General features: G+C 43.8%; 1 protein-coding gene, 1 long non-coding RNA gene and 1 other non-coding gene across 3 annotated transcripts in view; 2 read left to right on the plus strand and 1 right to left on the minus strand.

The window, feature by feature from the left end:
• The first annotated feature begins 12 nt into the window (after nucleotides 1–12).
• On the plus strand, nucleotides 13–19,543 carry LOC125930030 (uncharacterized). The gene is made up of 2 exons (XR_007460041.1): nucleotides 13–2,076; nucleotides 15,727–19,543. It is a non-coding gene; the product is annotated as an uncharacterized LOC125930030 (long non-coding RNA).
• On the plus strand, nucleotides 9,784–9,852 carry LOC125931174 (small nucleolar RNA SNORD2). The gene has a single exon (XR_007460424.1). It is a non-coding gene; the product is annotated as a small nucleolar RNA SNORD2 (small nucleolar RNA).
• NOD1 (nucleotide binding oligomerization domain containing 1) overlaps nucleotides 19,273–27,033 on the minus strand; it is a 76,739-nt gene continuing 68,978 nt past the window's right edge. Inside the window, exon 13 of the mRNA XM_049641650.1 lies at nucleotides 19,273–19,828. Coding sequence (XP_049497607.1) covers nucleotides 19,756–19,828 — 73 coding nt within the window. The 3' untranslated portion in view covers nucleotides 19,273–19,755. The remainder of the gene's footprint in view (nucleotides 19,829–27,033) is intronic.

Here is a 27,033-nt window from a genome sequence, read left to right on the forward strand (position 1 = left end):
GGATGTCTTCTTTAGAGAAGTGTCTATTCATGTTTTCTGCCCATTTCTTCACTGGGTTATTTGTTTTCCGGGTGAGTAGTTTGGTGAGCTCTTTATAGATTTTTGGATACTAGCCCTTTGTCTGATATGTCATTTGCAAATATCTTTTCCCATTCCGTTGGTTGTCTTTTAGTTTTGTTGGTTGTTTCCTTTGCTGTGCAGAAGCTTTTTATCTTCATAAGGTCCCAGTAGTTCATTTTTGCTTTTAATTCCCTACAGCATGGGACTTTTAATCTCAGGATTGTGTGTTCAAGCCTCATGTTGGGTGTGGAGTCTATTTAAGAAAAAAATTTTCCCCCTTGTTAGGCAAAGGGAACCTTTGGGATTTGGATGCTACAGTTTCCCTTGGATCTCCTTTGTAATCACTCAGTTTCTAGTTCTTGGCTAGAAGGGGACAATTTTCCAGAGAACTTTTTGTTTACATTATCAAGTTTCTGCATCTCCTGGCTCCACCAAAAGAAGGACAGCTTGATAGTGGTCAAGAAGGTTTGGAGTATATGGACCAAGACAGGGTTTGGGAAGTCCTTAACAATGGCACAAGCATCAGAAGTTGACATTAGGAAATATCAGAGACCTCTTCATCTGGAGGGTGTAGTTTTAAGGGGCTTCGAGTATGGATAGTTCTGAAGATGGAAGAGGAGGGAAGAGAAAGGAAAGATAAATAGGAAAGTGTGGAACAGAGTTTTAGATGGACGCACAAAACTGAGGCAGATTAAAAAATTTTCACATCTCATTGGTCTAGGCAAAGAGTTTTAGGGAACCTTAAGAATCTGGATTATATCTCTCTCAGTTTCTTAGCCATATTTTAAATTTAAACTCACAAGGAATTGCAAAAAATAATACCAAGCATTCCTGTGTCCTTCATGCAACTTTCCTGAGGTGCCTCAGTGGTGATATCTTGTATAAGCATATTTCGTTATCAAAACCAAGAGATTGACATTAGTACAATACTTTTAACGACAGACCTTATTTGAATTTTTGTATAGTTTTATGAAATTTTATCACATAGGTACTTTTTTAAAGTTTTTTTTTTTAAATGTTTTTAGTTTTTTTTTGAGAGAGAGTGCAAGCAGGGGAGGGGCAGAGAGAGGGAGACACAGAAGCCGAAGCAGGCTCCAGGCTCTGAGCTGTCAGCACAGAGCCTGATGTGGGGTTCAAGCCCACGAACACGAGATCATGACCTGAGCTGAAGCCATACGCTCAACCGACTGAGCCCATAAAGATTTTTTTTTTTTTAACGTTTGTTTAGAAAGAGAGAGTGCAAGCATACGCGAGTTGGGAAGGGGCAGAGAAAGAGGGAGAGAGAGAATCCCAAGCAGGCTCTATGTTGTCAGGGTGAAGCCTGACCTCAATTCAACAAACTCTGAGATCATGACCTAAGCTGAAATCAAGAGTCGGACATTTAAGCGACTGAACCACCCTGGCATCCTGTAAGATTTTTATTTTTGAGTAATTTCTGTACCCAGTGTCGGGCTCCCACTCACAACCCTGAGATCAAGAGTCCCACACTTCATTGACTGAGCCAGCCAGGTGCCCCCATTCACATATGTAGATTCTGATAACTACAATCATCAGGGTACAGAACTTTTCTATCTTCACAAAGAAACTCTTATGCTAACCTTTCTATATAACCTTCTCCATATTTCTAACCACTGGCAACCACTGGGGCAACCACTGACCTATTCTTCATCTGTATAATTTTGTCATTTCAAGAATGTTATAGAAGTGGAGTTATAAAGTATACAACCTTTCGAAATTGGCTTTTTTTACTCAGCATAATGGCCGCGAGATCCCTTCATGCGTCAACAGTTTGTTGCACGTATTGTGTTGTTCCTTTTCATTGTTGAGTAGTAGTCCATTGTATGGGTGCCCCACAGTATATCCATTCACTTTTCATAGGACATTTGGATTGTTTCCACTTTTCAGCTATACAAATAGAGCTACTACTATAAACATTCATGTACAGATTTCTTATGCGGATGTGTGTTTTCATTTCTCTAGGATAAATATCCAGGAGTATCATTGCCAAGTCTTATGGTAAGTCTGTGTTTAACTTAATAAGGAACTGCCAAACTTCTCTTCAGAATAGCTGTACCATTTTATATTCCTACCAACGATGTATGAGAGATCTAATTGCTCTATATCCTTGCCAGTGGTTGGTATTGTGGAATTTTTTTTTTTTTTTTTTGCCATTTTAATAGAGGTATAGTGGTGTATTATCATGGCTTTGATTTATATTTTTCCAGTGGGTAATGATGTTGAATATCTTTTCATATGCTTATATATGCCATTAAATACTATTTGCCATTCAAATATCTTCTGTAGGGAAACGTGTAAGTCTTTTGCACATTTTCTAATTGAATTTTTTGTGTTTTTACTGTTGCATTTAAAGCATTCTTTATATATTCTGAATACAGATCTCTTACCAGAACTGTGCATCGCAAATATTTCTCCCAGTCTGTATCTTTCTCTTAACAGGGTCTTGCTCAGAGCAAAAGGATTTGGTTTTGATAAAGTCCAATTTATTGGTATTTTCTTTTATGGATCATGATTTTAGAGTCATGTCTAAGAATTCTGCATAACTCAGAAGATTCCCTCCTATGTTGTCTTCTAAAAGATTTATGGTTTCACGTTACATGTGGATTTATGATCCATTTGGGGTTAATTTTTATATCAGGTGTGAGGTCTAAGTCAAGGTTCATATTTATGCCTAGGGATGTACAGTTATTCTAACAGCATTTGTTGAAAAAAAACATCCTTTCTCCTTTGAATTGCTTTTGCCTTTTTGTCCATATCCGTTGACTGTGTTGTGTGGTTATTACTGGCACTCGTTTCCATCGATCTGTGGAATCCACGTGGCCACATTGTCATGATGACTGTGGCTGTATAATAACTGTTTGAAAATGAGGATAGTGTGAGTCTAGCAACTTTTCTTTTTTTTCCTTTTTGTTTCATTTTCTGTTCGTGTATTTCCCTATAAATTGAGAAACTGTTTCTCTAGATCTACAAAAAAATTTTTTCATAAATTTCATAACATTTCAATAAACATATAATTCAGTTTGGGGAAAACTGATATCTTTAGTATGTTGAATCAGTTTTTCAGTCCATAAACCTAGTAAGTTTGTCTATTTAGGTCTTTCAAAAACGTTTGTATCAAAACTAAAAGTTTTTATCAGAGTTTTGTAGCGTTTGCATACAGATCCCCTACGTTTTGTTAGGTTTAGACTGCAGTATTTTTCTTTTGAGGGGAAATTATAAGTGGTGTTGTGTTTTTAATTTCAGTTTTGACATGTTCGTTGCTGACAGAAGAAACACAGTTGATTTTTGTATATGACTCTTGTACTTGTGACCCTGCAAAATTCAATTATAAGTGTTGCCTTTTCTTCTGTTTCCTGGAAGAAATGGTGTAAATTGCTGTTATTTTTTCTTTTAATATTTGGTACAATTCAGCAGTGAAATCATCTGGCCTACACACAGCTTTATCAAAAAGTTCTAAAATGTTGATTCAATTCCTTTAGTAGTTATGAGACTATTCAGTGTATCTATTTTATTTGGGTAAGTTTTGATAGTTTGTTGCTTTTGGGGCATTGGTCAGTTTCATCTAAATTGTTGAATGTATGTGCCATAGAGTTGTTTGTAGTAAGTATTATCCTTTTACTGTCTGCTGGGTCTGTAATGTCTGCTGACATCTCCTTTTTCATTCCGGATGTTGGTAATTTCTCTTATCTCTTTCTGGTAGACATGAAAATGCTTTGTTATCCATTGTGCCCATCTCTTTTAATTCATGTATATAAACTGTTTACATTTAATGTAATTATTGGTATGTTAGGATTTAAGTCTGCTATTTTATTTTTCTGTTTCTTTCTTCTGTTCTTCATTGATCTTTGCTGTCTTTCTGTGAGTCACCTGAAGACTTTTTAGTATTCTGATTAGATTGATGTATAGTGTTGATAAGTCTATCTCTTTGTATAATTTTGTTAGCAGTTACTGTACATTTGCATATGTAACTTATCACAGTCCAGCAATATCAACCTTACTCCACTTCAGATGAAATGTAGAAGCATACCATTGGATAGTTGGGATTTTGTTTCCTTTTTGTGCTAAGGTACCTGTCAAATGAGCAATTTGCCCATGTCAGATTTCCCCAAAGTGACCACTGCTATAATACCTAATTGTCCTTGATGCAATTGTGCAACTTAGGAAGTTGTATGCAGGATTTAGCAGTATAACAGTATATCATGAAGGAAAAATTATTTGGTCTGACATTGAATGCAGACTTAGACTAAAAAGACCTCATGAGCATCATTGCACTGATAATATGTTGTGCAGGTACATAACCTCCAAGAATCTGGCCAAGGACCAGCTGTAGCCAACTGAGAACTCATTTAAAAACAAAACAAGAACAGTTCTAGGAAGATGAAACTAAAAGGAGTAATTCTTTTTTTTTTTTTTTTAATTTTTAAATTTAAGTTTTAGTCAACATACGGTGCAATGGTGGTTTGGTTTTAGGAGTACAATTCAGTGACTCATCACTTACATACAACACCCAGAGCTCATCACAACAAGTAGTCTCCTTAGTATCCATCACCCATCTAGCCCATTCCCCCACCCACCTCCCTCCATCAACCCCCCTCCATCAACCCTCAGTTTGTTCTCTATGGTTAAGAGTCTCTTGTGGTTTGTTTCCCTCTCTCCTCTCCCCCCACCCCATATGTCCCTCTGTTTTTGTTCCTTAAATTCCACATATGATTGAAATCATATGGTATTTGTCTTTCTCTGATTGACTTATTTCACTTAGCATAATACATTCTAGCTCCATCCATGTTGTCGCAAATGGCAAGATTTATTTATTTGTTTGTTTGTTTGTTTATTGTCAAGTTAGCTAACATATAGTGTATATGGTATGCTCTCGGCTTCAGGAGTAGATTCCCATGATTCATTCTTCTTGATGGCTGAGTAATATCCCATTGTGTATATATACACCACATCTTCTGTATCCGTTCATCAGTCAACGGACATTTGGGCTCTCTCCATAGTTTGGCTATTGTTGATATTGTTGTCAGCATTGGGATGCGTGTACCCTTCCAAATCTGTGTTTTTGTATCCTTTGGGTAAAAACCTAATAGTGCAATTGCTGGATCGTAGGGTAGTTCTATTTTTAATTTTTTGAGGAACCTCCATACTGTTCTCCAGAGTGGCTGCCCCAATTTGCATTCCCACCAACAGTGCAAGAGGGTTCCCCATTTTCCACATCCTCACCAACACCTGTTGTTTCTTATGTTGTTAATTTTAGCCATTCTGACGGATGTGAGGTGGTATCTCATCATGGTTTTTATTTGCATTTCCCTGGTGATTAGTGATGTTGAGCATCTTTTCGTGTATCTGTTAGCCATCTGGATGTCTTCTTTGGAAAAGTATCTATTCATGTCTTCTGCCCATTTCTTAACTGGGTAATTTGTATTTTGGATGTTGACTGTGATAAGCTCTAGTATAGATTTTGGATACTAACCCTTTATCAGATATGTTTGCAGATGTCTTCTCCCATTATGTAGGCTGCCTTTTAGTTCGGTTGTTTGCTTTGCTGTGCAGAAGCTTTTTATCTTGATGAGATCCCAGTAGTTCACGTTGGCTTCTCTTTCCCTTGCCTTCGGCAACGTGTTTAGTAAGAAGTTGCTGCGGCTGAGGTCAAAGAGGTTGCTGCCTATGTTCTCCTCTAGGATTTTGATGGTTTCCGGTCTCACATTTAGGTCTTTCACCCATTTGGAGTTTATTTTTGTGTATGGTGTAAGAAAGTGGTCCAGGTTCATTCTTCTGCATGTCGCCGTCTAGTTTTCCCAACACCATTTGTTGAAGAGACTTTTTTCCATTGGACATTCTTTCCTGCTTTGTTGGCTATTCATTTCTGGGTTTTCTGTTCTCTTTCATTGATCTGTGTCTGTTTTTGTGCCAGTACCATACTGTCTTGATGACTACAGCTTTGTAATATAACTTGAAATCTGGAATCGTGATGCCTCCAGTTTTGCTTCTCTTTTTCGGGATTGTTTTTGCTATTAAGGGTCTTTTGTAGTTGCATACAAATTTTGTGATTGTTTGTTCTAGCTCTATGAAAAATGCTGGTGGTATCTTGATAGGGATTGCATTCAATGTGTAGATTGCTTTGGGTAGTTTAGACATTTTAACAATGTTTGTTCTTCCACGGACATGGAATACTTTTCATTTCCTTCTGTCCTCTTCAGTTTCTTTCATGAGTGTTCTATAGTTTTCAGAGTGTTAGATCTTTCACCTGTTTCATTAGGTTAATTCCTAGGTATCTTACTGGTGTTGGTGCAATTGCAAATGGAATCAATTCCTTCATTTCTTTCTCTGCCGCTTCATCGTTGGTGTATAGAAATCCCACAGATTTCTGCATGTTGATTTTATATGCTGCAACTTTGCTGAATTCATGTATCAGTTTGCACTTTTGTGGTAGAGTCTTTTGGGTTTTCTACATAGAGTACCAGGTCATCTGCAAATAGTGACAGTTTGACATCTTCCTTGCTGATTCGGATGCCTTTTATTTCATTTTGTTGTCTGATTGCTGAGGCTAAAACGTTCAGTACTATGTTAAATAGTAAGGGTGAGAGTGGACATCCTTGTCTCGATCCTAACTGTAAGGGAAAGGCTCTCAGTTTTTCCCCACTGAGGATGATATTAGCAATGGGTCTTTCATATATGACCTTTATGATGTTGAGGTATGTTCCATCCATCCCTACTTTGTTGAGGGTTTTTATCAAGAATGGATGCGTCTATTGAGAGGATGGTATGGTTCTTATCCTTTCTTTTATTAATGTGGTGTATCATGTTGATTGATTTGTGGATATTGAACCAGCCCTATAGCCCAGGAATAAATCCCATTTGATCATGGTGAATAATTTTTTTAATATAATAAAGAGTAATTCTTAAAATACCTTGAAAGGTGACTGTTGTGGGTAAAATTGTTTTTCCAAAATGTTATGTTGAAGTCCAAACCCCAGGTACCTGTGAACGTCACATTATTTGGAAATAGGGTCAAGTTAAGATGAGGTCATATTGGATCGTGGTGGGCCCTAAATCCAATGACTGGTGTCTTTATTAGGAGAAGGAGGTTTGGAGATGCAGAGACCACAAAGAGGGAAGTAGGCCATGTAATGACAGCAGCAGAGATTGGAGCACTTGCTGGTACAAGCCAAGGAGCACCAACTAGGTAGGATTAAAGCAACTACCAGAAGCTGGGAAGGATTTTCCCTTACAGCCTTCAAAGTGGGCATGGCCCCGTTGCCACCTTAATTTGAGACTTCTTGACTTCAGAATTACGAGAGAATCAGAATCTATGGTATTAAGCGACCTAGTTTGTGGTAATTTGTTGTGGCAACCCTAGCAAACTAAGAGCGACCCAAGGCAAAGTCTACTCTAAAGATGCAGGGCTGATGAGATGTCCTGAACACCTTGGCCATCAGGACCGGCCTCACTGACAGTTTATCTGGCCTGTATCCCTCACTATAGGCGTTTCTCTTACAGACGAGTGACAGTTAGGACAACAGACAACCAGACAGATAATAGGAATGCTGAGTTAAATGCTTAGAAGCAAAATTTCACCAAAGAACAGTGCAAACTGATCAGAATTCAAAAGCCCTAGGAACGAAATAGAGACCAAACAGTGAAGGGCTCAACAGATTATTTGGAGTTCGTACTCAGCTGCTGTCAAACAAGGTGAGGTTTCTTGGGCTAGCTGAGGAACCAAGGGGGCGTCCCTGTAAGAAAATTGGACAGGCGTGCAGGTTTGGACTCATCCTAGGTGATTCAAAGAAGGGTTAACGGGAGTGGAGACCAATCGTGATTTGGGGCTATTTGATTGTGTACCTTGGTAATTTTCTCTCAGAGTCCGTACCTTTAAAGCCCAGCTAGAATCCTCACTGGCAAAAAACTGTGTTAGAAGAGTGGGGGGTATAATTACATTTGGAGCGGCAGTTCCGTTGGTTCAGATGTGCTCACAGAGTGGTTGTGCTCTATCTTGGTTCATTAGAGCCAGGTGGAAATGTTACAGTCTTCCTATTAGCTGCCAAGGCCATTTTTCACTTTCTGAGGGCCCGGCCTGGAGAGAGCACATATCACTTTTCGCCTACAGTCCCTTAGTTAAAATGCAATCGTGTGGCCACATTAAATGCACAAGAGGCTGGAAAGTAGACTTTGGCTGTGTGCTCAGAAAGAAATGTGAACCAAGTTTTACAGTTACATAACCATACTCTTCGTTTTGGGTTTTTCATGGTTGTTGTCCCTTTTAAATTATTTTTTGCCTTTGTCCCCATTCCCACTCCCGCAGAACTACACCCTCGTATATTTAACATATGCCCTTCTGATTGACCTTCTATATATTAATTTGAAGTTATGAATCTCTGAAAAATATATGATTGCTTTGAATACGTTCTTAAATGTATATAAATGTTTGTTGTCTGTATGTCATTCTGATTATTCATTTTTTCGCTATATGTTTTTGAGATCTATCCACGCTGATACCTGTAAACCGAATTCTTCCCTCCTGATTGCTTCAAAATACTCCATTTATTCATATTATTTCAACATTTTATTCTGCCATGTACAAAAGACAAAAATGTTTTACTAACTTAATAATGTCATATTTACTTTTTTTTATTGTTTTTAAAATTTTTAAATGTTTTTTTATTTTTTTGAGAGAGAGAGGGAGACAGAGTGCGAGCAGGGGAGGGGCAGAGCGAGAGGGAGACACAGAATCCGAAGAGGCTCCAGGCTCTGAGCTGTCAGCACAGAGCCTGACACGGGACTCGGACTGATGAACTGCGAGATCATGACCTGAGCCGAAGTCGGACACTTAACCGACTGAGCTACCCAGGCGCCCCTAATAATGTCATATTTATTCTTTATTTTATTCTCAAATGCTCAATTTGGGCTGGGATTGCAGGGACAGCTCATCTCTGCTCCATGCATTATCAGCTGGAGCTGGCAATGACTCAATGGGTTGGGGTCAGAATTAGCTGAAGGCTCGCTCTCTCACACGTAGTGGTCAGTGTTGGCTATTGGTTGGGACCTCAGCTGGGGTTGTTTGGTGGCACACCTATACATGACATGTCCGTGTAGCTGCACGGCTTCCCCGTAGTGCAGTGGCTCAGTTCCAAGAACTGTTGTCCCAAGAGGGCAATGCAGAAGTGCGTGAGTTTCTTGTGACCTTGTCTTGAAGTCACGTGGAGTCACTTCCATTGTACCCTGTTGGTTGAGGGGGACACAGGGTCTTCCCAGGTTCACAGGGAGAAGACATAAAGCCCACTCCCCAATGGAAGGAATGTCAGTGTTACATGGTTAAAAAAAACCCAAACAAACATGTGGGAATGTGGGATGGAGTATGTTGTGGCATCTATCTTTGGATAGGACAGTCTGCCACATTTGTGAAAATAAAAAATCTGATTTGGATATGACGACATGATTTGGATACCAAGGCTGGTTAGCAAAGCTTTTTAATTATAAAAGTTATATTCCAGTATGCTCTTTCTTTTTGGACAGAGTATTAGACTGTAGTCAATAATTGCTTGCTTCCTGTATTCTTAGACTTTTGTTCTAAGATTATCAACACCTTTCCCCTCAGTCCTTATTTTTTATGTGATCGATATAATGAGATCAACCAATTCATAGGACATGATGATGAAGAATGTAATGCAGAGAAATTGATTTTTTTTTTTCTTTAAAAAATACATCCTATAGTGAAATGATGGCAATCATCTTTCAGGACTGACTTGCGATGAAGAGAGTACCCATTGCCCACCACTTGGTTATTTAGGGGGAAAAAGCTTAGAAGAAAGAGTAATAGCTAGTTCTCAACCTTTTTTTTTTTTTTTTTCCTGGAGCTGCCCAGAAAATCTCTTAGGTACTGGATATTCTGATTAGATACCCTTAATGCACATGTGACTATTCTGAGCTGATGGTCTCCATCACTAGAAAGTAGGTCTGTAATTTTTGTAGTTCTCATGCTTGCTTTCTCCGATCTGTTCTCTCCTGAGACTCTGTTAAATATGATGGTGCTTAAGGACAACACTGCCAAGATCGCTCTACCTTTCTTAAAGAGATACAATGTGAGAAGAGTGGGGAAGCATTCTTGCAATCAGCAAGGCCAAGAAAAGGTTGTAGTTGAAATCATCCAACCCTGTGCTGATGTCTGTGTATCACTTTAGCCATTTCTCTCAATCCAGAAAAACCATGGCCAATCAGATGGCAGTGGTGATCATGGCAGCATTTCCCTTTGGGTACATAGAGTTTTCACCAACGCAGAAAGTCACTGCTTAAAAAATGTGACATATGGTGGGCCAGTCAAGTCTGTCCCTCCTCCTCCTTGATTCTCTAGGTCAAGATGAGATCAGTCTTGGGCTTTTATTTGGTTTGTTTGTTTGGTGGAAATTTCCAAATGTATACAAAAGTAGAGAGAACAGTATAGAGAACTCCCATGTACCCATCCCCTAACTTCAGCAGTTACCAACTCAAGGCCAGTAGGACACGCTTTAAAAATATAACCATAATATCCTACATTTGAAAGTTAGCGATTTTTGAGGCTGTTGAAACATGCAAAGGTGTGCCATTGGAGAGAATGAAGCAAAGATACAGGTAAGTGGCATATAGCATGACAAAGGAAAAGAGCTCCAATCGCTGATGTCTTGGAGAAGGCTCCAGTTTGGCAGGTCTCCCCTTGATGTGAAGAGCTACGCCCCGTTATTCTATCCTAATAAATCCCCTCCTCCTTTTTTTTTTTTTTTTTTATAACATTGGTTTGAGTTAGACTTTCGTGACTAATGTTACTGCTATCTAGATAGCTTAGTGTTTCTCCTCTCCATGTTCTTTGATTTTTCGCACCACTCAGCTTAGTTTAGCAATGGTAATGCTAACAGCTACCATTTATTGAATGCCTACCGTGTGCCAGACCCTCTTACCAAGTACTTAACCTTCATTCCTTATAAGGACCCAGCGAAAACAATTATTTCCCTGTGTTGTTGATGAAGAAAAGATTTACATGGCTTAGGTAGTCTGTGCTCAGGTTACACAGTTAGTAAGCACGGAACCAAAATCCTGCTCAGATCTTTCTAACCCTCAACCTCTGTTCTCACTGTGCCATGCTGCACGTGACGGACATGATTTTTATTTTCTAAAAAGCTAACCTAAGTCTGTAGCATTAAACCATGAGGTCGGCAGACCGTTGCTTCGCCTTTCTAGGCACACAACTAGACTCCTTTGCATTTAGGGTTGGCCTTGTGGTTGGGCTCTACCTTTGACATGTGAATAGAAGAGACGTGCCCTGTTTCATGACTGGGCCCATAAAGCTTCCCGTTGGCTGCCCTCTGTGCTCTTTCTGCTTCTGCTATCTGGTTTACACTGCCGAGGGTGACCTTGGTGACCACATGTTGAAGATGGCAAAAGCTGACAGCCTGGGTCCCTGAGTGACTATGCAACAGAGCTTTCTACCACCAGTCTGAAACCTTCTGGAACTGTTTATATGAATCATAAAGTCCTACTGTATTTAAGCCATTGTACATTTAGGGGTCATTTCTTAACAGCTAGCCTTCCTTAATTTTTATGTACTGTTTTGGTTATTCAGTATTTACCTGTGAGAGAGAGGGAGGGAGAAATGGATGGATGGATGGATGGATGGATGAATGGATGGATGGATGGGATTTCTCAGCTCTGCCTAAGACATTGCAGAGGTCAAGCCCTTTGAAAAGAGCCCAATATCTTCTGGAATTACTCTGGGGTAGTGAAGGAGATAAATGAGCAGGATAATGATGGGGGAGGTAGGCACCCTGGGGTGAGCAGAGGCTTGATTCTGTTTCAAAAGGGGAATTGTGGACATGGGTGGGTCCCTTGGAGGCGTTGTGAGGGTGGGGGAATTAGGAAGTGAGAAAGGGAAGTGGGACAACAGCAAAGGCGAAGTTGGCCAGCCCCAGGCTCTGCCCAAAGGCCTGGTAATGGTCACAGAAGTGACCTTCAGAGCTCTGAAGCTGCTGGCGCCAGAATGCTCCAGATAGGAATGACCCCTGCTAGGACAGACTGTTCTCCTTTTACCATTAGCGGTTTTTAAAGCAAACGCAAGCAATGTTTTTGCACAATGATTAAAATTGTTATAGGACAGATTAAAAAAGTGACGAGAAAGAATGAGAATGTTAGAGTTGTAACTACTAAAATGTATTGTACTGGAAGATAAATAATGTGTAAAAAGGCAACTGGTGGGTAGGGTGGTGGTGGGGTTCTCGGAGATGGCAAGGGTAACAAGAATCATCTAGGGTTTGACTGGATCCAGCATTCTCACCCAGAAGGATATCGCCCCTAAGAGGGTGAAAATTGGTTCATGGGGGAGCAAAAAGAACTTGGATATTCAGTGGTTTGTGGCCCTCCAGGGGGCCATAAAGAGAAATATATCTGTGGTGTTAGCATTTCATGGTGGGAAGGGGGAATTAGGAAAAAATGTCTATCTCCTTAAAGGGGTGATGATGAAAAAAAAAAGGTTGAGGCACACTGGACTAGATGATTCCAGTGGAGGAATTCTGTTGACCATCCATGGGTCCTCCTGGGAAAATCAATTAGAAATAAGTGCATTATCTTGACGGAAGGAAAAAGACCTTACACATGGCCTAGGAATGTGGGAAATATAAAATCCACGGGGAAATATAAAAGCAGCAGTGGGCAGCTGGGCCACCCCCACAGCTGCTCAGTAGATGATCAACTGCTCCCTCCGTAAATGTCAGTGTCCCGGACGCTGGGCTGAGGGCCTGAGACACACGGGGCCATTTCCCAGACAAGGCGATAGGAGGGGACAAGGCAGGGTGCAAGTCCGGATTCAGGAATTAACCCGCCCACCTCCCACCTTCCCGATTTGTTTTGTTTTATTCCCTTGTCTTCTGCCTCCTTCCCTGTTCTCTCAAGACGCCCATCATTCATTTTCTACAGGCTGGGGAATCAGTAGCAATGTTAATGAGTGAAAAAAGAATGCTAGAAACAGCCGCAGGCTGACATCAAAGAAATGAACTTCAGCCCTGTGATTGTCATGTGGAAGGCCTGGAAATACACGCGAACATCTGTGAAATCAAATCAAAACGCAGACAGGCTTTTGGCCTCCCTACTCCATGTTTCCAGATATGATTTGGATGCACAGTTCCTTAACAAAATAAAAATGAAGGACCATGTCAAGTATGGGGAATGGTTCTCATCCCACGGGTGTTCAGCCGTGGAAATGGCTTCTGGCTCTAGGCTGCTTGAAAGTCTAGAGTTTGCTATCAGTCTGAAAATAGCGATGTTGTTTCAGAGGGGCTCTGAAGGATGGAAAGGAGGGCCCAGCACAGGCCACTCTTTTCTCTTGCCTTCTCCCTGGTGCTCATTAAGGAAAAGGTTCTGATCAAACAGTAAGAGTTACTACTTCTGGAGCCCTTACTACAGGTCAGGTAGTTTTAAGTGCTTTACATATATTAATTTACTCCTTTAACCAAACAGCCCTGTGAGGGGAGTACTATTATCACAATGGGAAACTCAAGCTCCGAAAAGCTAAGTTGCTTATCCAAGGTCACACAACTACTGGTGGCACTGAGATTTGAGGCGATACTTGTCAACTCTGGGGCCAACTCTCTACTTGTCAATGATGTCTTTGAGCACAAGAGTGAATGGGCTTACACTGAAATTGCTTTTGACATTACATCCTTGGTATGGAGTCTTATTTAATATTTTTAAGTCTACATTCAAATTAGCATATAGTGCAACAAGGATTTCAGGAGTAGATTCCTTCATGCCCCTTACCCATTTAGCGCACCCCCCCTCCCACAACCCCTCCAGGAACCCTCTGTTTGTTCTCCATATTTAAATGGACTCTTAAAAACTGAGAATAAACTGAGGGTTGATGGGGGGGGGTGGGTGATGGGCACTGAGGAGGGCACCTGTTGGGATGAGCACTGGGTGTTGTATGGAAACCAGTTTGACGATAAATTTCATATTAAAAAAAGTCTCTTATGTTTTGTCCCCCTCCCTGTTTTTATATTATTTTTGCTTCCCTTCCCTTATGATCATCTGTTCTGTGTCTTGAAGTCCTCATATGAGTGAAGTCATATGATATTTGTCTTTCTCTAATTTCGCTTAGCATAATACCCTCCAGTTCCATCCATGTAGTTGCAAATGACACAGAGTCTTCTTTAAAGAACAATGTGTCAATCAGCAGGCCTCTGGCGCAGTTGAATCCTTGGGGGGCACTGACAGGATGGACTAATTGCTTACCGGACACATCTGCCCTCTTGTGATGAAAATTATTCAAATAGGATCTTCTCCAGGTCTCTGGAATGCACCTACTTAGTCCTTTGGTCTAGTTCCGTGGTTGAAGGATGGAGGATGGGTAGCCAATGAGGAAGCTGACTCTGTACAGTCAGACTTATGCATCTCCCAACCTTCTCCAAGATGTTCCTAGCTTTGTGACTCTCAGACAGGCTTATAAATGTGACTCCAGAGTCCTGTAACTTTTAGCACCAGGGATAAGGGGGAAACCGGTTAGGCTTCCTGAAAAGTCCCAGGGATACTGAGACCCCATCTGTGTCTGTAGGGAAGGAGTTTATTTTGTTTAAGTGGCCCTAGTGGATTAGGACCAGATGTACAAGACTTGGCAGAAAGATGGCCAATTGCAGAATGAACTGAAGGTCACAAACTATCAGAACAGAGAGGAAACAGAAGCAGACAGGCCCGTGTTCTAGTCCGTGCTCTACCGGTGACACGCTGTGTGACCTTGGGCAAGTTGCTTTTGTTTGGCACCAGTTTCCTCAGCAGTAGAGTGACAGAACTGAACTACATGAGCTCAAAATGTCAGGTGTCGCCAAGTGCGTCTTTCAACGTTCACCAAAATCCCTTTCCTGATGGGCTCCCCATCACACACACATTTTTATGCACATTATGATTAGTAAGACAAGATCCACACCCATCGTCACCGGTTTTCCTCATTCATGAAGTAACTCCTACTTCTCTGGGTTGTTGGGAAGTCATTTCCATTTGATGCAGTGTTAGGGGGTCCCGTCAGACTAGGTTTGTTTCGGCGAAGCAAGGACACATATGCACAGCTATATATTTTTTTAAGTAAGGAAAATTGATTTTGAAGATACTGATGCCTATGCTGATGAATTATTATGCTGCACAGTGCCAGCTTCAAACAGAGGCTGATTTAGGGATTATTCATTCTCCCTGAAATTGTGGTGATTACCAGTGCCAGCCTGTAGCTCTAATCTGTAGCGTGGGGGTCCAGGGTCAAAGGAGACCTTACTGGCTTCACTTTACATTACAGATTATGTTCTGTAACTTCCATCTGCTTCCAGACCATTTAGTTTACCCCTAGACTTCATGGGCTGACATAGGTTAAAAAAGAAAGAAAACTTCATAGCAAAAATCTTTGATTGATAATCCTACTCCAAAGAAACAACCCTAAAGGATGTTCTACATCCACAGAAACGTCATATGAAATAATCACCACCACAACCAGTCTGGAAGACTGGATCTCTAACATTTGGAACATAATTAAGCAAATTCTCTAACCAACAGAATTCAAACGATAATGATGAAGCCTATGTAACAATGTGGGAACATGTCTGATTGAAAGAAACCACAAACGTCCACTGTGATCATAACCATGTAATTTTCCAGAAGGAAATCCTAACGCATGGCTACAGCATGGATGGACCTGAGGACATCATGCTAAGCGAAGTGAGCCAGTTACACAAAAAGAAATGCTGTGTGATTCTACTTATATGAGGTACTTAAAATAGTTAGAATCCTAGAGACAGAAAGGGTGGCTGCCAGGGGCTGGGAAGAGGGGAGAGTAGGGAGTTCTCTCATGGGTCTAGAGTTTCAGTGTTCTAAGAAGAGAATTCTAGAGATGGATGGTGGTGATTATTGTGCAACATGACAAATATATTTAATGCCACTGAACCGTTCACTTAAAAATAGTTAAGATGGTGGGGCGCCTGGGTGGCTCGCTTGAGCGTCCAACTTTGGCTCAGGTCATGATCTCACAGCTTGTGGGTTCGAGCCCTGTGTTGGGCTCTGTGCTGACGGCTCAGAGCCTGGAACCTGCTTCAGATTCTGTGTCTCCCTCTCTCTCTGCCCCTACCTCCCTTGCTCTGTCTCAAAAATAAACATTAAAAAAATTAAAAATGAAAATAGTTAAGATGGTAAATTTTATGTATATTTTACCACAATAAAAACAATTGGGAAAAAAATGTCACGAAGTAGGTAGAACGGGAACATGGCACGCAAAAATGAACTGTTACTATTGTGTTCTGTATACGCATTATCTTTAAAATTTCCTTTAATATAGCAACACTACTGCTTTCATAACAGAAAGCACTGACAGAAAAAAAAAAAATCAGGGAAAAAATTTTTGAGATCTTTGGGTAGTTGTTATTTGCCCCAGGAAGTACCCAGGTAGTCATGGGAAAAACTCGTTTAACATCCTCGCACTTTATAATTTGCTATTGTTTTAAAAAATTTTTTACTACAGATCATTGGGGGCCCATAACCTTTCCAGTTTTAGGTTTTAGTTTAGGTTTACGTTTTTGGCTGGTCTTGGGTGCAGTCCATTCGATTTTCAGGCCGAGGGACTTGTGCCGGGATGGCCCCCGGGGCCCCGCAGCTCTCCGAGAAGCGCATCTGTGTGGTCACAGGAGCCCCGGCCTCCTCACCAGCTTATTCCATTTGCACGAAAACTCCCCCCCCCATGGACCTGGGATAGTGATCCTGGTTTTGTCTTTCAACTCCAGGGCAAGGGTGGTTTTTTTTGTTTTTTTTTCTGTAAGTGATCAATTAATCACTAGAAATAGACATGTGGAGCACCTGGAAGTGGACCAAAATATCCGGGAGCCAAATGCTTCCAGTCTGGCAGCAGAAGGGGACGCCTGGCGAAGGCTCGTGGGCCCAGCTTGGTGTGGAGCAGGAGACGGGGGCTCCTGCTCCCGTCTCGACTATGTGAGGAAGACCTGGATGTGCCTCCCGCTGTTCAGTGAGTGACACTTAAATGGGTAGCGCTGTTTGGGGATAACAATGAAAACTAACGGCTATGCTTTTCACTGACAGAGCTAGACTGTTCCAAGAAGCTTGAGGTGGACTATTTTTGGACTTGACTTTGAGAACTTCCAGGCCCATATTTGACCTTGTTGGGAAGTTCCCTAAGCCCAAGCGTTGAGAAGAGAACCACCTGGGCGGTCCATCGTGAGCTGAAATGAGCAATGTCGGTTTCACGATAACTGGCGTATACTGAGCAGGGACCCTGCGCCGGACGTTGCTGTGCTGCTTACCATGCGTCAGCACGTCTGGTCCTCGCAACCACTCTGTGAGCAGTACTCTAGGATTCCCATTTTTCAAAAAGCAAATTAAGATTCCGGTAGTCTTAGGTGCTGGCCCAAAGCCACCTAGTGACTTGACCTGGCTTTTTTTTTTAGAAGTTCCAAGTCAGCACAGACATGCCATAAATCCAGGTCTGAAATATGGGAACTGTCATTTCCCTAAACCAACCAAAATGTCCTGTGGGAGGAAACAGTCCTAAGTCTGTGGCTTTTTTTTTTTTTTTTTCCAATTTTCAATGGATTTCTTCTTCTTGATTAGGAAAGGTTTCCTCTTCTTGTGCAGAAACTCACCAGTGAGTAATGGAGAACCTTTCCAGCAAATTAGAAGACTTGAGAAATAGAAAATCCTTCATTTACCGTTGGAAGACCAGAGCATTTCCAAATAGACTTTAAGCCAACACTACATAAATTCGAATTTCCTTAGAGGCAGCAGTTTTAATGTTGATAATCTCTAAGAGCAGTACTATTGGGTGGTTTCTGAGTAAACTTTAGACTCTCAAAAGTTTAGTTTTAGTGGTTTAATAAAACCTGAATCTGTATAGTTCTTTTAGTCAGCAAGTCTGAGGTCGAAGTACTCCTGGCCATCAGCTCACCACGCTCATTCCACATCGGTTGCCCAGAATCTCTGGTAGAGACAGTCACCCCGTGAAGCAGCCACTCTTAGGTGAGTAGTCGGGTCTGGGGTGAGGGCAGAGGTGGGGGGGAAGCTACCAAAGCAGTCCCTTAGGGGGACGGCCACCACGTGGCTGAATGGCTGGATAGGATTTTCAGAGTTAACTTCCTAAATTATACTGGGGCTGCTGTACAAAGCCAGACTGGGCCTCCGAGAACTCAAAGGTACTGTCGGTAGGCACCCCCCTCGCTTCCCCTCTCCTGTTGGATCTTTATCTTGCCACAGTGGATGAAAGGTCCACCTGGATCTTCCCCGCAGCAGTGAACAGCCCCAGAGAGGAGTCCGTGTGGAACATGGCCCGCCAGGGCCCACTAGAGCGCGGGGCGAGGGCCCAGGGGCCATATCCTAACCCCAGCCACCCCTGACCAAGTCTGTTCCTCTAAGAAGCCAGCTGTGTGGATTCACAGGTCAGATGGAGGGAAAGGCCTCAGTTACTTCCTCGGCTTTTCTTGGTCCCTCGGTAGGTGGAGAGGCCTGCGAAGGACCATACCGATGACTGCTCTGGCCTCCCTCCCCAGGCTCTTCACAGCACCGCACCCCAGGGCCCCACCCGACGCAGTGGGTGTCTCTGAAGGGAGTCAGGCATGCAGTACAGGGATCCCAGGCTGAATCCCTTTTAAAAACCCCAGACTCGGGCAATTAGAAGGAGTGTTTTCAATATTTTATTAACAAATAAATTGGTAGAACAATTTCTCTGGTAATCTCCCCCCCCCCCCCCCCACCCCCATTTAACGTCCAGCATGTGGCCGCCATGATGGTCGGTGTCTAACCTGCTCTGCTAGCTGGGTTCTCAGCAGCCCCCTCGGCCTAGTTCAGTCATCCTCCCAAGGACTTTGGGGCAAAGAGAAAACTCCCCTCCTCAAGAGGGCGAGAGAGAGAGACAGAAGCTTCTGCTTGGAGGCCAGGGCCACAAAGGCAAGCCAGGCCTTATTCCTTTTGGAGGAGGGGCACAGGTTCTTCTTCCTAGGGCAGAGCACTTGTGCCCGCCCCCATCCGCCTTCCCGAGGAGGTGAGCCCAGCGTGAGAAAGCCCTGAGTGGAAACTCAACGTTACGAGGACACCACTCTTTTCTCTTAGACCTGCTAAGAGGGCACCCGGCGATCTCTGTCAGCAGAGTGAGACTCTAGGACTAAAACAAAAGCCTAGGAGGAGCCCTTGCCTTGGCAAAACCTTGGGTGGATCAAACCGCAACACTGCACAGACCTAGTAACTACAGCGGTGAGGTGAGCAGACCGTCAACCTGTCGGGGAGTACGGAGGAGGAAGAGACTATTCCAGGTAAAACACTTGGTCGTCGAGCACCTTTTCTCCAAGAAGTTTGGCACTAACTCTATACCATCAATTCTTCCACGAAGATAGCGTGACCAACTCATCTCCGGGGTCCTCAGGGCAGGCGTTTGAGCTCAGTCTTCTTCCTCTAATGTCCAATAAAGATAACCCTACACGTGCATTACGTCTCTTCATAGTGTATTTACAGTAAGTAAAACGGCCCGCCAGGCACATTCACGCCTTGCAAAATTGTAACAGCTTCTCAGGGATGCTCGTGCCCGTCACCAAGGCAGCAGGGTCCCCTGAGACTCCGAGAGGGGCGAATGCACGGGGCGGCTGGCTCTGCTAGCGGGCCGCCCGGGGCCCACACCCCGTGCACAGCAGCGGCCTCTCAGAAGCAGATGATCCGCTTCTCGTCTTGGAAGACTTTGGCCTCCTCTGGCTTTATCAAGTTTCCATTTAGGCTGTCAGGGAGAAACAAAGAACACAAAACATTAGCGGTTTGTAGGAGCCTTCCCGGGACGTGTTCCCGACACCCTCCTGTTCTTCACGTGGCCCAGAAGTTCCGGAATGTGCTCCATTCAAACACTTGCTTGGTAAGATTACTCCCTTCCAGCTGTCCGTCGCTCTATGAACTGGGTCTCACTAAGGTCACCAATAGCCTCTAGGAGCCTGAACTTAATGACCTTGTCTCAGGCCTCGTCTGTCCCGTCCTTCACGGGCGTTTGGCTGTTCTCTCCCCTGCCTCCTTGAACCACCACATCTGCTCGGCTTGATTTCTTGCTCTCTGGTTTTCTCCTGTGTCTGCCACTCCACCTCCGTCTCCTCTCCCATGTTCTCCTGTACGTGGCCTCTAGATACTGGATTTCCTCTAGACTGGGGGCTTGGCCCTTTTCCCCAGCTGACCTCATCCCTACGTGAGTGGACCTGCGGCCCAGACCTCTCCCGTGTGGCTCCACTTACTTGACATCTTGACTTGGACGCCACCCAGGGACCCTGGCTCAGTGCACGGGACCACTCTTTATCCACCTGTGCAAGGTAGCGACCTGGGGGTCGGCCTTGACCCCCTCATCTTTGTAGTCTATCTATCACAAAGTTCTATCTTATTCCCTAAACATCCCCGGAGTGCCTCCCTGGGACCTTTCCACGTCCTCACCACCACCATGGCGGTCTGAGTGCCATCGTCTCTTCTCTGGAGCACTGCAGTGCCCTCCTGCCTGGTCCCTTTACATGTACTCTTCTGGCCTCTTCAAATCCATTTTCCTGGAGGAGCCATAACGGTCTTTGTAATGCAAATCTGATCGTATCCCTCTTTGCTTCACACCCCTCCACGACTTGCCATTGCTTTTAGGATACAGACCCGAATACGTGGCACGACCCACAGATCTCTTATGGTCTAGTCTACCCCCTCTCCTCTGCCCCCTGTTGCCCCTTCTCCCGCGCCTTCTGAACCCCAGGGCCCACGGACATCTTGCCGTTTTTCAAGGGCACCAGGCCCCTTCCTGCCTCCAAGCCTTGGCATTATGCTATTCCCTCTACCGGTCAGCCAGTCAGACCTTCACATTTACTCGGCTGAATTTTGTGTAACAGACTTGGTGGCAGCATTGGGATCTGAAGCGAACTTCCTCCGGCCTCCGGGGCCAAGGAGACCCACAGGCAGGGCGCCCTGCCAGCGCGCTTCTGAGTTCAAGGTCAGCCTCGCCTGTTTCCCCATGTTTCCGGGGTGCCACCGGGGAGTCCCTCTCCATTCGTACTCCCCTCCTTGCACCGGAGCTCCTGCCCTAACAGGCTTGTCAGTCTAGGGTTAACGGGTCAGCACAGAGGGATGGGGGTGGGATGGGGGGCGGTTCTCACGGAGCGCCAGCCCTTACCCTTGGGTCAGCCCGCCAGTTCACGTAGGAATTCCTCCTCAGCTCCCATCCGCAGTCCCCATTTCCAGTCTGCAGTCTCCGTAGTGGAGACCAGTGGGTGGGTCCGTGCTGGGAATGGCTGGTAGTAGGCATAGCCTTCTCTCCGCCAGCCCAGTCCACGGTTAACAGGTTTTGGTTACCGCTGGCGTGTGAAGGTTTGGGTTGTTTGGTGTAAACAAAGGCTCAGCTAACGGGATCCTTAAATTTTACAGACATGCCACCTTCCAGCCCACCTGCCCATTTTATGTCTGATCACAATGGCGCCAGGACCTGTGAATACCTACTGAAATGGCAAAACGTTACCAAAAACCACCTAGAAGTACAACGGCCACTATGGGGAACGTTCCCATTAGGCGTGAGGGCATTTAGAAGCGCATCTGAGAGCACGGCTTCCCCAAGTAAAACGCATTGGGATACCTGTGTAAATTGCTGCGTAAAGCAGCAGCTCTGAAAGGTTTCACGATTCCAAAAACAGTTTCATTAAAAGGTTAATTAAAAGATTTAGCAAGAGACTAAATACGACACCACAAATATTAGTAATGTAGGGTCTTTGCATCTGCGTGTTTGTATGTACGTTATAAACACAACATATTGTCCCACCTCTGGATGGCACTGCTGACGTTAATTTGTAAAAGGGCTCTAGTTGGTTTTATAGGGGCCAAGGACAGGCTGCTCCAAAATGTGCTGCACTGGCATCCTGAAAAAATTTGTCGTAATGTTTTTCTTTCTTTTTGAGAGAGAGAGAGCACAAGCAGGGAAGGAGCAGAGAGAGAGGGAGATACAGAATCCGAAGCAGGGGGCTCGAACTCATGAACCGTGAGATCATGACCTGAGCCAAAGTCGGATGCCCAACTGACTGAGCCACCCAGACGGCCCCATGGCATACTGATTATTTTAAATAAAACTTATTTAAGAGACAGCCTGCGCAAGAAGGGCATTCGGACCCTCCTCTGTCCCCTGGAAGCATGAAGTAAATCTCCCATCTGAAAGATTACCCTCCCTTTACCAGGGAGGTAAAGAGACCTTATTACCAGATAGGAAATTTAGAGGCAAGAAAGCTGTATAAACACCCCTTGTTAATTTTTACTAATATATATCACACCCCAAATTCTGTCGACAATTCCTTACTAATTGGAACTCCTGAAGTTAATTGAGTTTTCTTTGTCCTGCGGATTTTTTTTATGTTTATTTATTTATTTATTTTTTAGAGAGACAGGAGGAGACACAGAATCAGAAGCAGGCTCCAAGCTGTCAGCACAGAGCCCGACACAGGGCTTGAACCCATGAACCGTGAGATCATGCCCTGAGCCCAAGTCGGTCACTTAACCTACTGAGCCACCCAGGTGCCCTGACCTGTCAATTCTTCATGGATTCATTTATTGTCTCTTTGTCTACAATGTAGGAAAACTGCCTGCCTTGGCCATTTTGGCCCACTGTGCACTCATAATAAAACTCTGTGGTTTTTTTCCCCTGGTTAATCTGTTTTATGCAAATTTAACTCTTAGCCCAGCTGGAAGACCTTGAAGGGTAGAGGACGAATTTCTCCTTCCCTTTGGTTGGCATTATCGGCAGGATACTAACTCACGGGACAGGTGCTTGCCTGGTATTGCTGCAGCTGAGATCCTGGGACATCTGACGTGCAGCCAGCAGAAGGTGAGATTTCTGACCACGTCGGCCTCCAGGCACCTCTGCCTGCGGGGTCTGGTGGAACGAGTGTGGTAAGAATCCTTCTGTCTCCAGATTTAGTTAGCAGGAGAAAATACTGTAGAACCAGTTCCTTGGGTGTAGCCACTTCCGGTAAAAACGTGGTAGAATACTCCTTGGCTACTGATCATTTCCTCCCAGAGACGGTCACTGTTTTGTCTGTGTCTTCCGTGTTGAGTGTCACGGAGAGGAATTATCTTAGGACAGAACACAGGTATGGGCCCTGTAAACCCGCTGCTGGGGCCCGCCTCACAGACTAGCGAGGTCCCAGTCGCATCGGACCCGTGGCCATTTACACAAACTTTGCCGTGGTTAACGCGCACATGGGGTACAGGCTGTTGCTAGGAAACCTCTTGGAAGCCAAAGCCACGAGTGGTCACAAGTCAGGCACCTAAAAGCTGTTAGAGTGCTTGTCATCTAACTCAAAGAACCCCCAGTAGGAGAAATTGGTCATGGAACGGGGTAGATTAAGCAAACATCTGGGGGGCAGGGTACACTGTAAAACACCGAAGGCACATCTCTCCTACGGATTAGTTTGGCCCCAGAGACCCAAGGCGTAGGCGGGGCTGTTAATATGAATATAAGAGAATTTTGCTTTCATCTTGTTCTGTGTCCTAAGAGCTTGGCTTTGTGACCTTTCTCTGGTTTCTGTCACGTGGAGGGCGCACCTACCAGGGTGCACCGTGGTGGCCAGTCCGACAGACCGGGGACCCAGAAACACAGTTATAAGCAGCGTGCTCTGTCGGGGCCGTGCCGCCTCCCAGGAAAGTGTCAGGAGAGGTCCGAGCCCATAAGGGCCTCTGTTGCCTCAACCGCTTGCTTGTCAAGTGCTGGGAAATGCCACTCCATTAGCGTCTGCCTGTCCCAGATGAGCCTGGAGGTGTCTCACATTCTGGGGAGACCGGAGACACGGCACACGTGACCTCATTCTTCCGGCCGGCACAGTGAAGCTGTCTGCTTTCTCAGCCTGGTCCTGGAAGTAAACTTTTGGGTCACGGGGGCTGCCTCATCTCTGCCCCTCTGGGACACACCTCTTCGGAGTTTTCGGTTAAGCCGCTTATGGTTTTGAGTTGCTACTGAAATTAGTAACATCCTATTTGTCAATGGCCAGGTACCAGATCGTTTAAATTGGCTATTGGGGAAAAAAAAAAATTCTTTATAAAAAGCTCTCAGTTATCTTAGAACGGCTAGCCTTAGGGATTCCCTTGACAACATAAAAGAACAAAAATTAGACTTAGATAAGTGTCCACCTCCGATGAAAACTCCCCTCTTAACATCCAGCCTGACCTCTAGGTTCAAAGTATAAAGGCTACTCTTTATATTTACTCTTTCAGTAAATGCTGAAAGCCAGAAAGTGACTTTAACAGAAGCACCAAGCACCTAGGACGACACAGGAGGGCTTGGTTTACTGTGATCGACCTCTGTCGGCCTTAGACTTTTTTGGACGATTGCCTTTGCAGATGTCTCCTGCCCCAATTCATGCCCCCCAAATGGCAGGAAATCTTCTATAAAGCCCTTTTCCTCCACTTTCAGAAGATGCTACCAAATTTAGAGAAACATTAAAAAGATTTGACTATTCACCCACCTCCCCTTCACAGAGGAAAGAGATGACCAATAACATTTCTGCTTGGCCTTCTGACAAATGATCAGAGGAAGGTTGGTGTTCAGAGGCTAATAGAAGCCAAGGTTGATGTGTGTAACCGTGAAGAAGGCTTTTTGTTAAAATGCTTTGTACCATTCTGTTCATTCCCATTAATCCCCCTGATATATAGAAGCAAATTTAGGGGCACCGGGGTGGCTCAGTCAGTTAAGCCTCTGACTCTTGGTTTCAGCTCAGGTCATGATCTCACAGTTTGTGAGTTCAAGCCCCACATCGGACTCTGTGCTTACAGCACAGAGCCTGCTTGGGATTCTCTCTCTCCCTGCCCCTTCCTGGTTCGCTGTCTCCCTCCCTCTCCCTCAAAAAATATATAAAAATATTTTTTTTTTAATTTTTTTTTTTTTTTTAATGTTTACTTATTTTTGAGACAGAGAGAGACAGAGCATGAACGGGGGAGGGTCAGAGAGAGGGAGACACAGAATCGGAAACAAGCTCCAGGCTCTGAGCTGTCAGCACAGGGCCCGATGCGGGGCTCGAACTCACGGACCACAAGATCATGACCTGAGCCGAAGTCGGCCCCTTAACCGACTGAGCCACCCAGGTGCCCCTAAAAATAATTTTTAAAAAAAGAAGCAAATTTAGTTAAAAAGGTGGGCCTGTCTCTTGACATTCAGGCTGGAATCTGGTTCTTTGGAATTGATCTTTGTCTTACAAATCTCTACAAAACCAGACGTGCAACTCCACAAACAAATCAAAACCCACCTATCTTTACCAATCTCCAAACCTCTTTGGCTCCTCTCAAAATTTTTGTGGACATCATCAACGGTCAGGATATTGGGACAAAATTGCCATGTACTTAAGGAAAAAAGAGTACATCTTTTCCCAGATGAATCAAGCATTTTATTTAATTATAACCAAGTACTCATGTATTCTCTCTTTAAATGCTGCGTGTAGGCAGAAATAATATTCAGGCCCATATTGAAAATACTGCCCTACCAGTTTCCAGAACATAATTCACCATTCAGGACCCAAGCTGTTGAGACTTAAAGTCACATTGGGCAGTGTACCACAGGATGCTAAATAAACAAGACTTCACCCATATCACTTTGAATTTCTTGGTATCTTGCCCTGTGTTCTATCACCCAACAGAACAATTAATTCGGCTTCCTAGAAACATTTGAATAATAGGGGCACCTAGGTGGCTTAATAGGTTAGGCGACTGACTCTGGATTTCGGCTCAGGTCATCATCTCACTGTTCATGGGATTGAGTCCGGAGTCGGGATCCTTGCTGACAGGGTGGAGAGACTGCTTGGGACTCTCTGTCCCTCCCTCTCTGCCCCTCCCCTGCTCACTTGCTCTCTTTCTTTCTCAAAATAAATAAGTAAACATTTTTTAAAAATTAAAAAAGAAACATTTGAATAATAGATATATGCCCAATAACCCCTCCATGGTTTCAAAAGTGAAGAATGTTACTAGCGCAAAAAAAAAAGGTAGAAAAAAAGAAGTCTTTGCATTCTTTCTCTGTCCCTTAATAGGTCTTTGAAATGTAAACACAGCCCACCATCGCCTGGGAGGGGAAGAGGTCTTCTTAAAATACAAACTGCTGGGGCACCTGGGTGGCTCAGTCTGTCAAGCGTCGGACTTCGGCTCAGGTCATGATCTCACAGTTTGTGGGTCTGAGCCCCGCATCGGGCTCTGTGCTGACAGCTCAGAGCCTGGACCCTGCTTTGGATTCTGTGTCTCCCTCTCTCTCCACTCCTCCCCAACTCATGCTCTGTCTCTCTCTCAAAAATAAACAAACATAAAAAATAAAGTAACATACAAACTGCTAACAGGGATCTTGTGCCCAGACTCCAGCACCTCTGGTAACAGGCAGATAATGCTCCAAATCACCTCGGACAAAACTTAGATAGTTCTCTCTAAATTTTCTACCCCCATCTTCTCTAGCACCTAAGAGCCCCTCTTTGAAATGCAAACTTTAGAGGGAAGTTGTTCATCAAAAAGAGAGAGAGGGACGTACTTGGAAATTGGGCCCATCATCTGTCTACAAACATTAGTAAATCTGAAAGCCATAAGAATTTGTTTGCATCTGTTCTGTGTATTTGTATGTGTGTCCGTGTATGTTGTAAATGTGTGATATTTTCTCTACCTCTGGATGGTATGGTTTGAAGGGAAGCGCCAGTAAAGATGGGGCATTCTAAAACTCAGAAAGCTAGACAGAAAAAACATTTGGGTTAAAGTGAGCTGGGAAAATATTTGGTGTTAAAGCTAATTTAAGGTTATTGGTTTAATTAAAATAGACCTGTCTTTAGAGTTATCAGCATTTAAAAAAGTTTTTTTTCTAATGTTTATCTTTTTTTTCTAATGTTTGTTTCTTTTTGAGAGAGAGAGACAGAGCTGAAGCAGGGAAGGGGCAGAGAGAGAGGGAGACACAGAATCCGAAGCAGGATCCAG

The sequence above is a fragment of the Panthera uncia genome, chromosome A2 (assembly GCF_023721935.1).
Source record: "Panthera uncia isolate 11264 chromosome A2, Puncia_PCG_1.0, whole genome shotgun sequence".
Classification (NCBI taxonomy): domain Eukaryota; kingdom Metazoa; phylum Chordata; class Mammalia; order Carnivora; family Felidae; genus Panthera; species Panthera uncia.